Source organism: Dipodomys spectabilis, unplaced genomic scaffold (assembly GCF_019054845.1).
Source record: "Dipodomys spectabilis isolate Male_0828 unplaced genomic scaffold, ASM1905484v1 ptg000289l, whole genome shotgun sequence".
NCBI classification, from domain to species: Eukaryota; Metazoa; Chordata; class Mammalia; order Rodentia; family Heteromyidae; genus Dipodomys; species Dipodomys spectabilis.
In genome coordinates, this window is record NW_024870966.1 from 8,898,959 (window position 1) to 8,910,970 (window position 12,012).

Here is a 12,012-nt window from a genome sequence, read left to right on the forward strand (position 1 = left end):
CTGATGATAATTATATTCACATCTTACGAAAACTGAGAAGGAAAAATTAACACCAAACTATACTGTTTTCACTGCATTATGCAGATGAAATGACAAGTCGTCATTTAAGAAGTTAATAAACAGTCTCCGTTTTGCAGGTTATCCAAATGCTACTGAATAGAAAACCTTGGATCCCTAAATGATGTGTAATTAAAATTATTTTTAAAATCCTCCTTGACAGGCTAAGGCTTAGCCAAAATGTAAATGACATTAAAGAAGACAATGAATTTAATTTTATTTAATGTCCCTTTTTGCAGATCCTCATTTACATAGCATTTTTAACAAAAGCGTTGACCTTATAAATGCTGGCATTTGTACAGCTTCAGAGGAGTTGGATTTAATCACGCGCGTGCAAAGCCATGAGGGAGGGAGCCTTAAGTTCTCTGCTTGGAGATGGAGTACGAATAAAAACATTGGGACTGGTCAAATGTTTATCCTCCCTGCTTCTGAAAACAACCTGACAAGAAGATGTAAGGGCTGGGGAATAACCCAGTGCTGTTTGTAAGGCTTGGTAATAATCATACATAATCGTTTGGAAATATAGCTAATAAAAAATATAATGAGTGTTCAGCAAAATCGGCATTAGGCCCAAATTACATGATATTAATACTTGAACAGGTGCAGAAAGGCGCTTTAAATGAGGTAAATGAATAAAATGTCCCAGAGCACAACTGTGTGTGCTGACAAAAAGTCAATCCCATGAATAATTCAGTGAGCAGGACTGCCAGCAAAGGTCGGCTCTCTTTGACCTTTGTGACAGGAAGTGAAAGGAAACACTGTTGACTAAAAAGAGAGAGAGAAAGAGAGAGGAGAGAGGAAGGAGGAGAGGAGAGAGAAGGAAGGAGAAAAAAGAAGAGAAGAAGAGAAGAGAGAAGAAAAGATAGGAAGAAAAAACAAAAAAAGGAAAAAACACCTTCCATCAGTCTTGGCTACCATTCTAAAACCACTGTTAAGGTGTAAACTTAATGCACACAAATGCACCCTAGTCAGGATTTGGAAGGTGGGGAGTACTGGGGGGGGGGAGTGCAGGGCTGAAATTGCTGGCAGTTAGGTGCTCTGACTAAAGACGATGTAAAATCGCAGGCAATGAAAGGTTAAGCAAATAATATTTTTCTACAACCCAATGTCAATTATGTATAAAAATCTGAGGTCAGCTGAGAAGCATTTTCAGAGCCCACAGGGCTGAGATTCTGTAACAGCTGTTAAATATGACAAAACTTTGCCACCCCCACCTCCCCCCTCAAGAAAAACTAAAGCTATTCCAAACTCTGTATGAAAGAAAATGGGATAAACAGATGTCTGGCTTCCAGACAGGAAAGTAGAACAGACTTGGAATGATAAGTCTCCCAAACTCTATAGACTAATGCCAGATTTATTGGGGAGGGGGCACTGCCTGCCACAGAGATGCCAGTGAGCAGGACGCCAGAGACGATGCCATCTGGAACCGCCCCGTCGAGCCCGCCTGGGCCCTGCATGCGGCCCACGGTGTGCGGCCAGCCCGTGTGGGCAGGCACTCGGCCCTGCTCCTGCGCCCTCCGCAGTCGCCTGCCCAGGCCACGCCGCAACAGTTGAATCCTGCCCTTTGGTCCCCCCACCCACCCAGCCTCAGGCCAAGCAGGGCAGAGGAGGGTGAAGAGGATGTGCCCTCTGGGGCATTTCCAGAGCTCCTGAGGAAAGAGACAGGGATGGCACAGGCAAATGATGTGAGCTCAAGTGTGGTTTTGGTTTAGCAGCTACACCGACATCCTGTAATCATTTGCAGCCCTTGGAATGTACGGGTGAAACAGGAGAGGTTTATCTGCTCATAGTTGGGATATGTGGACAATGGGGTCCCTAATGAAGACCATCTGCTTTTGTGTTTTCCCAGAAAACATTATTCCATGAGGAAAATGATACTCCCAGCCTTCTCAGCAATACCATGAAAATTCGTGCATGTACATGTGCTCACACACATCCATGCACGTGTAGGGGTGTGTGGCTATACATGGCCTTGCATGTGGAGAGGGTGGGGGTACCTTTCTCCTCACATGTGACTTTCTGCAGATCAGTAAGATTTACACAGATACCTGCGCCTGTGTATCCTTCTGACTCATACCCCTCCCTTGACAATGTTACATTTCTCCTTGCCTCTGTAAACTGCTCTATTATTTTAAATACACTGCAGTATAATTATATCTGTGGAACGATAAAAATGTGTTTCTCTAGCAGCATTTTATGGGGAAGTAAACAGCATAGGCAAAGGCTTCACAGTAAATGAAAAGGGCTTCATAAGGGGCAACACCTCACTGTCCCCCCGTTTTACTCCGAAGGGTCTTCCATGCCATTCCTAAGTATCCAACGCTTCTCAGAGATAACTAAATTGTGTAATTAATTGATTTAAGGCATCAGGGTCTATAGAATGTGATTACCCGGCCAGAGCGGGAAGCTTGCTTCTCTCCTCTGGCAGTGTGGACGTGCGTAAGAGGCTCGGTGTGGGCTGGAACCGACATGGGCCCATTGATCTCAATTCAGGTTGGAATTATTGGTTTATATCCTCAGGACAAATATGCCTTATCTGGTCAGAACCTGCTAAATGTATCCAAAGGCCACACGGAGCCAGTGAAGCGCACTGTATATAATTCTTTTTTAAGCCAACTAGCCAAGTGACGACACGCTTGGTGTGGACCTGTAAACTGACTCGCCAATCTGATGGGACATTTTATTCGGCAATACTCAGGAGGAAACTCGGGCTAGAAACTCACCAATTTCCAGAGGCAGCACACGCCCCGCAGAAATGATTATCATTATGAAACCGAAACGCGTCTTGTGAAAGACAGCGTCACTCCAAAGAGATTCCCTCCCAGCAGTGTTTTTCTTCCTCGGATTAATACAACTTACCCTAGTGAACTTGCCTAGAAATATGCCTTAAACTATAGATAGTACCAAGGCCACCTTCATTTCACAGGGATTTACAGCAAGCAACAAAATGCTAATAGTATTTTGTCATTATAAATGACAGCTCTCTTAAGAATGTTGAAAATGGCCATCGCGTTTGTTGTTACATAAAACTACCCTTACCTTAAAATCTCTAACATAGAAGGTGATTAAAATTCCTATAAAATTGTCATATCTTTGAATTTAGAAGCAGAGCAGATTTTTTCATCAATAATTAAGACCTCCAAAGCATTTATGCCAGGCATAAATGGAGCTTCAATCTTCCTTATTCAAATAAACATGGTAAACCCATTAACCAAATGTTTTTACATTTTTCTCCTCCTCTCATGCTTCTAGAATATCAAATGATCACAAACTTCTCTTAGGTTATAAAAGTATGAGAAACCTTAGCACACATTTTAATTGAATAAATATAAGAAAACATTCCCTCTGAAGAATTAAAAAGCAATTCTTTTTTTTTTTTTTTGATTTCTGGGGAAAATATTTCCCAGCATGTGATAAAGACCTGGATCTCAAGAGTTATTCAGTATCAATATCTAATAAATGATGGAATGTTACATCAATCCAAAGCAATTCTGAAGAAAAGGAGAACAGTTTCCAAAACGTGAGTCAAATCAACATGGCCATTTCATTATCATGATACGCTAGAAATCTCACAATTTTGAAACACATCATCTTCCAAAATTTACAAAGATCGCTGAGACACTGGAACACTTTGTGCATCAGAAGCTAGCATGCGCTGGCTTTTCAAGTCCCCTCTACTCCAAAGACAAGATTCCAAGAGCTGCCCAAACACTGTTAGCCAACGCAGAGAAAATGAGTTCAGTTTCACAACAACCACCCAAGGCTGTATGATTTCCATAGCCACAACACCAAAGACAAATATAATTATATTGATTTTGTAGTTCAAGTTCCACAAAGTGTTGAACTTGTTCTCAACTGCCTGAGTGACAGCCACAACTGGCCAGCCCTATTTGATTACTAATAAGAGCGCTGTCCCTTCTGTCAGACACCGAACATTCTCCACTAAGCAAACAGCTATTCCAGCTAGTTAAACATTAGCATTGCTCTCCACCGCTGTCGCATATTTCTCTAGGCTTAACTCATGGAGTTTTCCGGGTTTAATTTTTCAGACACTAGACAGCAAAGTTCATGATCAAAAGATAACTTCGTAATGAAAGCTGCTGAAATTCAACCCCTCTTCAAAACAAGTCTAAATCTCTGCTTCACAAAACTGGTGTCCTATGTACACGTCTAACATCTATTTGATTTGGGTACCAATTTCAAAATCTGCAGTCAATCACATACTGGGCCTTTTGCTACTCCTCACTGCTGGAAAGAAACAAACCTCTCCTCCTCAGAGCGATTTCTGAGTGAGTATCCAGAGAAGAAGGTGCTGGTGTTTGAGTTGTTTCAACTCAAGCAATGCCAAACCCACATTAACACTCCCAGGACTAATGATTGGGATCTTAAAAGGATGCCATGTTGCCCGAGGAACACAATAAATAGCAAGAGGAGAAGCAGCAAACGTAAAGAAGCAGCAAACGTAAAGAATGCATATAGCCAATCTAGTTATGGAAATTAATGTTGGAAAATGTAACCAGCATGTGCAATTAGTTTCAATTATAACAACTTTGGTTTGTTAGTTACATATTTGCTACTTGACATACAACGACAGCCACAATTGGAAAAAAATTAGGAGACATTTTGCAACTAATTGAGAGCAGATTAAATTCATTCTACCACTGGGCAACAATTACAAGAGCAGCACCACCCAAGTTTCAACTTCAACTACCATCCAAGATAAAATAATAATGATGATGATGGTGATGATGATGATGATGATAATAATAATGCAAAAGTGAAACGCTTGTTAACAAATTAGCAGAAAGCATTTTATGACATATCTCTGGGTTTAAAGCCAGAATCTCTCTAGGCATAAAGTGCTCTCACAGTGAGAGCAGTGGCAGATGAAACTGCTTCCCTTGACAACTCGAAAGCAATTACTGAATCCCCACAGAGAGAGCCACCAGGTTTCCAAGTCAACCCACCTGTGCGTGATAACACAGGCCGACAACAAATGGTGCAATGCACAAGATGAGCTCAACACCAGCCTCAGAAAGACGGAGCAAGGCAAAGGGGTTTGTCGTTGCTGTGGTTTTCTTTTGAAAAATAGAGAAGTCATCCTTACCTGTCAATGATGACAGGGTCTGAGGGTGTTTCGTTTCTGTTGCCACAACTTTTCTTGTCACAGCACCGGCTGTGGAGCAATTGTAAACAAAGGTTTTAATATGTATTTCATCCGTGTGTGGCTTGTAAGCTTTTTTTTCTTTTTAATGTCTTACAATGAAGCGGTAGGAGTCAAGAAAACAGTTTCCTTACCAAGAGAGCTTGACAAATCTAAACCTAGTAACTTCCCAGGCTTCCCAGCTAAACTTAAGTGGCAACTTTTGTGCCAGAGGAAGCCAAGTGGAGTCTAACCGTTCCTGCTGGAAGGGTAACCCGAGCTTCCACACAAACTGTGATGCTAAAATATGGAAAACACGTTGTTGGTGTTTGTCTTTGCAATGAACTGAGAAGAAGGGAAGGCAGGAGGCTTGGGAATAACTTTTCACAGCTTCAGTTTTTGTTTACCTCTAATTGTCAAGCTGTTATTTCTGGAAAAGATGCAAGATGCCACCTTCCACCAATATTTCTTCGGGGGCATTTATTAATTATAACCACAAAAGCATGCATCCATCCATCACCAACTTCTATTGTTTCTTCTTTAAGCCTACCTTAACTCTGTTATTGAAACTTTAATTAAAGCAGAAATGAAACAAAAATGTTATGCTTCTTGCATTTTAAAAAAGCATACTTGTATAATGGTTACATGTCTAAATTAGCTAAATTAACACCATATGGTAGGCAAAGTATATAAAGCCTTTTAAAGCTGACAGCTAAAGTGATTAAAGAAAGTCTACAGTCTTCCACTTAGAGCTTAAATCACATCTGTGCGCTTTCTATGTTAATTGCAGTACATGCAGAAGTGGATAATAAAGAAATTCCACTTTATTGGTTGTAATTTATATTTATTACCTGATATGAGAAAAAGTCAGCTTTTGTATATTAGTGCTGTAACAATATGTCTGCTCAGAAGTGGCATTTCGGCAACAGGCTTCATATCCAAGCCGAGTATGCCCCTCAGAGTACAGGCCCTGCTACTGTAGGGCCGCCGCTCCAGCCCCGGCCGCGGGTCCACCGCGCGGGGCGACCTCCCCGGGCCTGGGGGGAGATCACAGGTGGGAAGCTGCTCTTCCGAGAGATCTGGGTCGCGGAGATGCCGCCCAGCCACCGGGCGCTCCAGGAGAGGAGAGGTCCACCGACAGAATCGCGGCCCGCCTCTCACCCGCGCCGGCCCCGGAACGAGTACCCGAGTACCGGAGGGTTTCCTCCCCATCAGCCGCGGCCAGGGCGGCCGGCGGGCTCCCTGGGCGCGCCGTCCCCGGGACCCGGCTTCACCTCTGACCGAGCGGCGGCCTCGGAGGCCGGGCGGCGGGGGGAGCCGGACCGCGGACGTTCCGCTCGATGCGGTTCCGGCGCCCGCCCCCCGGCCCCGCACCGGCCGCGGCCCCCGCTCACCTGCACATGATCTCGTGGGTCAGCAGCACGCGGCACATCTCCGGGTTCTTGTCCTGGCCCTCGTAGACGATGGCCTGCGGGGTGGGGGCAAGCAGAGGCCGGGGTCAGGCGGGGCCCGCGGCCCGGGCGCCCGGCAGGTGCACCGCCCGCCGGGGGCGGCCTCTGCGGGTGGGCCTCCCGGCCTCCCCGCGCGGGGAGCGCTCGCCGCCGGCGCCCGGCCCCGGCATTGTGCACACCGGGGTCCCCGTCCGCGCGTCCGCGGGGCCCGGGCAGCGGGCAGGGCGGCGGGAGCCCCGGGGCCTCGTCCCCCGCTGCCCCCCGCCGCGGGGCCCGGCCGCCCGCGCCGGGCCGCACCGGGTCGCCCCGCTCGGGGCGTGGCGCGGCGCCCGCCGAGGCCCGGCCGGCCCGGCCCGCGCGGCCACGTGCTCCCGCCCGCGGGGCCCGGGGCGCGCGCCGAGGGCCGCCCGGCGTGGAGGCGGAAGCCGCCAACGACCGTTTTTCTCGGGTAAAAAGGCGGCGTCTGCGCGCGCGCCCGGGCGGCTGTGAGCCGAGGCCCCGCCAGATGGTGCGGCCCGCGGCGGCCCGGCCCCGCCGCCCGGGGACAAGCGGGGCGAAGGCCGCGGGCGCGGGGCCGCGCGTCCCCTCCCCACGGAGGGGGGCGGCCCTCGCCCCCACCCCGAGACCAGCCGGAAAGGACTTCCAACCTCCCCGGCACCTTCCCGCACTCCCGGGCAGACAAAGCCCGGCCTGGCGGGCGCCCGGGGCCTCGCCCCGGCCTCCGGCCCAGCCCGGCGCGCCCCGAGCCGCAGAGCTGAGCGGTGCCCCGCGGGGCGCCGGGCGCGCGGCCCGCCCCGGCCCGCCCAGGAGCCCGCGCGGGTATCTGATTTATTCTTTATTTTGTAGCACAAACAGAAATCCATAAGCTGTCGGTTCAGCGCCATTGACTCTTTGATCCGTTACGGGGCTGTTTCTTCCCTTTTCTACCCTCCGTGCCCGTCCGCGCGGGATTGAATGCTGCCTTCTCTGCCCTGTGCGGCGCTGCCACGGGGCCAGGCTACACGGACGGTGAAAGTACACTCTACCCGAGCCCCCCCCCCCTCCCGCTTAACTTAGACTAGGGTGAGTCCGAAAACGTCCGGCCCTGCCACACACAAAGGGAAGCGCGGCAGCCGAGCCGCAGGCTCGTGCAGAGCCGGTGAGGAGTGACCGCGGGGCACGCCGCCAGCCTGGGTCGCAGAGCCGGTTTACCTGTCGGATCCGCTCCCCCGCCGGAGAGAGCCGCGCGCGCTCCCCGTGGCGTCGGACCTCGAGCCCGACGCCCCGGCGGCCTAGGCCAGGCCAACTTTTCCAAGGGGAAATGGAACGTGCCAGCTAACCGCACGCAGAGACGAGAGGTGTGCGTGCCCTGGCCGGGAAGCGGGGACCCCCTTCGCTGGGCTCACGCTTCTCAAAGTTCACCTCCAAAACGAAGACACTACTTTCATTTCTAAGGGTGAGAGCCTGCTTGTGATGTGAGTACACTCGAAATCCAGCGGGGCTGCGGGGACTTCATCTATCCTCTGGACCTGTGCCCCGGCCCAACTCCACTTCAAGAGAGTGGGAGCCATGTCTTTAAAGTGATTTTTAAACAAAACAAACAAACAAACAAAAAACAATACCCAGCACAACACAGCCGGAGACCGACTGTCCAATGTCAAAAGGCAATGAAGCGGTTTCTGCACTTAATCACATTACTGATAGCCAATAGTTATCATCGGAAAAGTTGACCAAGACAGGTTAAATAATTTAATAAGGAACTGCTTGTAATTATGTTATTTACAAGGTATGACAGAGGCTGGGAGAGGGAGCTGAGCAGTGGATGGTTTGAGTGACCCCTGGAGCTCAGAGTTTGAATTATGGAGATGGGGGGCTGAGAGGTGAAGATGGACTAGAGGAGAACAAGGTGACTTTTCACCCCAACACATTTAACTTTTAAATCCAAATAAACGTCTCGTGTTACTAGACCATCACCCTGGGAAGGAGGGGGAAAAATGAACTAATCAAGCCTGACTCAGTGAGCTTTGGGAAGAAGTTAGTTGCCTTTGTTAGAGTGAAAAAAAATAAAATCAATGCAATGATTCCAAGCAGAGAAACATTTAAAAAAAATAAATAAGGGGGGAATCTTGAAATTTTTCTGTCAAATATTAATTACTATAATTAATTAAGACAGAATTTGATTCCAATCACAAGTCGTTTAATAAAGCATATAGGTCCTGTTCTAATGACAGCATAAACTATTGCTCCAATCGCTCCATTTATTCCAATAAATATGGAATTCTCATTAGCATGTCAAGGAAGCTAAATGAAAAACAAATACAAGAGATCCATTTCTCTCTCTCTCTCTCTCTCTCTCTCTCTCTCTCTCTCTCTCTCTCTCTCTCTCTCTCTCTCTCTACCCCAGGACAACCCCAGCTTAGCAGCTTAAAAAAGAAAAAAGAAAAAAAAGCAAGTGCAAGGCATAAACTTTCTCACCTGTTTGGTCATTGAATCTATGAGGCGAACATACAGATCCTGCTCGGTTCTGACTCCTGCAAAACACAGAGACAAATTCTCAACGGGGTTTGCGCTGCCCCTCAGGAAGGACACAGCCCGGGCTAGTTGGTGACCGCCGCCTCCGCGCTGCAGCGAAACGTGGGCAATCCCTCCGAGAGGGGTGAGAGGCCAGGCCAGGCACGTCTCACTTTTTTTTTTCTTAATTAAGAGGCTCGAAGCATTGTGCCAGGCACCAAACGGGCTGCCTAGGGCTGCTGGGCCCGTGCGGTCCTTTATTTTTTGGTGAAAAAGAGAATGCACCCAATGCAAACAGAGTCCAAACTGCCCTTTTCCATCGCCTCCCAGGGACGCGTGTCTTTAAACCCGGCCCGGGCAGGGAGTCGGGCTGGGTCGGGGGCGCTGCCCCATCCCCGTGATTAACATTAATTTGCAACATTGAAAAAAGTCACTTAAAAGTGCTGTTTTGCAGGAGCCCGTATCGATCCTCGTTTTACCTTCTACTTGAAGGCCCACCGGTTAATCATGTGAAGTGCCATCGACTTATCGATCGTTTATGTTTTGTTTTCCTTCTATGCCACGAGAAGATTTCGTGTTTACATCCGTGTCATTTTAGTCTCGCCATCTTTAGGTCGGGCCGGGGCGGGGGCCGGCGGCGGGCGGCGGCCGGGTCACTCACCGTTACTGTACAGCAGCTGGAGCTTGTAGTGGATGCCGTTGTTGGTTTTCTCGTTGTTTGGCTCCTGAAAGCAACGGTACAGGGTTGCATTTAGTGCGGCGGCGGCGAGGCCCCCCCCCCCCGCGCTCGGCCGCCCTCCGCCTCGGAGCGGGCAGGCAGGCGTGCGCGAGGCCCCGGGGCCTCCCGCAGGGCAGGCCGGGGCTCCCGGCGGCGCGGCGCGGAGCCTCTCCCGCCGGCGGCCCCGCCGGTGTGCGGGGCGCGGAAAAGTTGCCCGGCGGTGGCCGCACGTGGCGGCGGGGCGGGCGCGCGGGGGCGGCGGGGCGCGCGGAGGGGCGCGCGGGCGGCCCCGCCGAGCCGCGCCGGCCCCGCGCGCCGCGGGCGCAGGCCGAGGCCCGGGTCGCTAGCGCACTTACTTTCTCTTTCTCCACAAAGTCCACGAAGGCGGTGCGCTCGATCTCCACCGGCTGCCCCTGCCTGTCGTACAGCGCCAGCACGAAGTGGAAGAAATTGGACTTCCGGAGGTTGGAGGGCGGCTGCTTCTCGAAGTGCGCCCGCGCCAGCCCCACGCCGCTGCGGGAGGAAAGAGACAGCGGCCGGGTGAGCGGCGCCGGCCGGCGGCGGCGGCGGCTGCGGCGGCGGGGGCCGGGCCGGGCCCGGGGCGCGCGGGCGCGGCCGGTACGTACCTCTGGGCGGCCGTGTTGGCGTCCACCACGCCCGCCGTGTGCATCCACGAGCGCACCGGGTTCATGCCGCTGCCCAGCGGCTCCTCCTTCATGGTCGTCCCCCCGCGCGGAATGTTCTCCTGAATCCCAAACATGAACACTGCTGGCGGCGGCCGCGGCTCCCGGCCGAAAGCGCGTCCGCGGTCGGTCGGCGGCGCTCGGGGCTCGGCGGCCGGCGGCTGCCCTGGCCGCCCTCGCCCGGCTCGGCGCCCGCGGTCCGGCCCCGCCGCCGGCTTCAGCCCGTCCCGGGCAGGCGCCGCATGCACCAGCGGCCAGCGCTCGTCCGGGCGGCCGGGGGCGCGGCGGCGGCGGTGGCGGCGGCGGCGGCGGCGGCTCCACCGGCGGCGGCTTCGGAGGAGCGGGACGCGGCGGCCGGGCCGGGCGGAGGCGGAGCGGGACGCTGCGGCCGGGCCGGGCGGAGGCGGAGCGGGACGCGGCGGCCGGCGGAGCTTGTTGTTGTTGTTGTTTGCAGGCGGCTCAACGTGGTGTCATCCTAGCCGGGCGGCGTCCGCGGCTGCAGGACACGGCGGGGTCGCCCGCTTCTGGCGCGGCCCGCCTGCTCCAAAGACAAATAAACGGGCAGTGAGTGGCGAGGCGCAGTCCCGGGCGCAGGCGGGGCGCGGCGGGGCCTGGAGCGGCGCGCGCAGCGGACGGAGGCGCACAAAACTCAGCCCTCTCTCCCCGAGGAATGGACCCTTTCCCGGGAGCCAAAACTCGAAGCCCCCGGGAGCGGCGCTGTCAGAGGGTGACGTCGGGGGGCGGCGCCTGCGCCATATATGGGAGCGGCCGCCCCTCGCCGCGCCCCTCGCCGCCGCCGCCGCCGCCGCGCGCGCCGACTGACTGCCTGACGGCGCCGCGAGCCAGCCCGAGCCCCGCGAGCCCCGCGAGCCCCGCCGCGCGCCGCGGCTCCCGCTCGGAGCCCCGCCGCAGCCTCGGTCACGCGGAAGGCAGCGGTGCGGCCCGGCCCCCTCACGCCGCCCCACACACAAACGTGCCACACAGCCGCCGCCCGGGGCCCCCGAGGCCCGAGTGCATGCCATAAATGCACGGGGCCGGGCGCCCCACAGGGAACCCGGGGACGAGGCGCCGAGCCCGTGGGGAGGAACCCCGGGAAGGGGCGGACGGCGGGGACAGTGCCCGGTCCTCCCCTCCGCAGCCCGAGCCCGAGCCCCGCGCCGCGCAGCCTGACTCCAAGGCAGACCTGGGGCGGCTGCGGGCCCACCGGCCCCCCCGTCTAGCCCCGCCGGGAGCCCCGGGCGGCGAGCGCCCGGCCCGGGATCCACGTCGGAGGCAGCGTCCTCCGTCACTCGCTCCCTCTCCCTCCCGGTGGCTGCCAGAGTCCCGGGTTCCCGGCCCGTCCTGCCGCGCGGCGGGGACAAAGGAGGCCGCGGCCTCCGCGCCGACGGGAACGAGGCCAGCCGGCCCAGGGCGCCGGCTCTGGTGTCCGGCGTCGCGCCCTGCGCCCAGGCCGGACCTTCCCGGTGGCCC

At 54.0% G+C, this 12,012-nt stretch overlaps 1 protein-coding gene across 12 annotated transcripts in view; it reads right to left on the reverse strand.

The window, feature by feature from the left end:
* Positions 1-10,690, reverse strand: part of Ebf3 (EBF transcription factor 3) — a 118,807-nt gene extending 108,117 nt beyond the window's left edge. For 9 of the 12 annotated variants that reach the window (XM_042701391.1, XM_042701382.1, XM_042701383.1 and 6 more), the window contains exons 1-6: positions 10,486-10,619; positions 10,216-10,372; positions 9,803-9,866; positions 9,106-9,161; positions 6,595-6,668; positions 5,165-5,233 (exon numbers count right to left, since the gene is read on the reverse strand). In XM_042701391.1, coding sequence (XP_042557325.1) covers positions 5,165-5,233; positions 6,595-6,668; positions 9,106-9,161; positions 9,803-9,866; positions 10,216-10,372; positions 10,486-10,619 — 554 coding nt within the window. Of the gene's footprint in view, positions 1-5,164; positions 5,234-6,594; positions 6,669-9,105; positions 9,162-9,802; positions 9,867-10,215; positions 10,373-10,485 lie in introns of all 12 variants that reach the window. The other 3 variants (XM_042701389.1, XM_042701380.1, XM_042701388.1) reach the window with 2 other exon arrangements.
* Between the last annotated feature and the right edge of the window lie 1,322 nt (positions 10,691-12,012).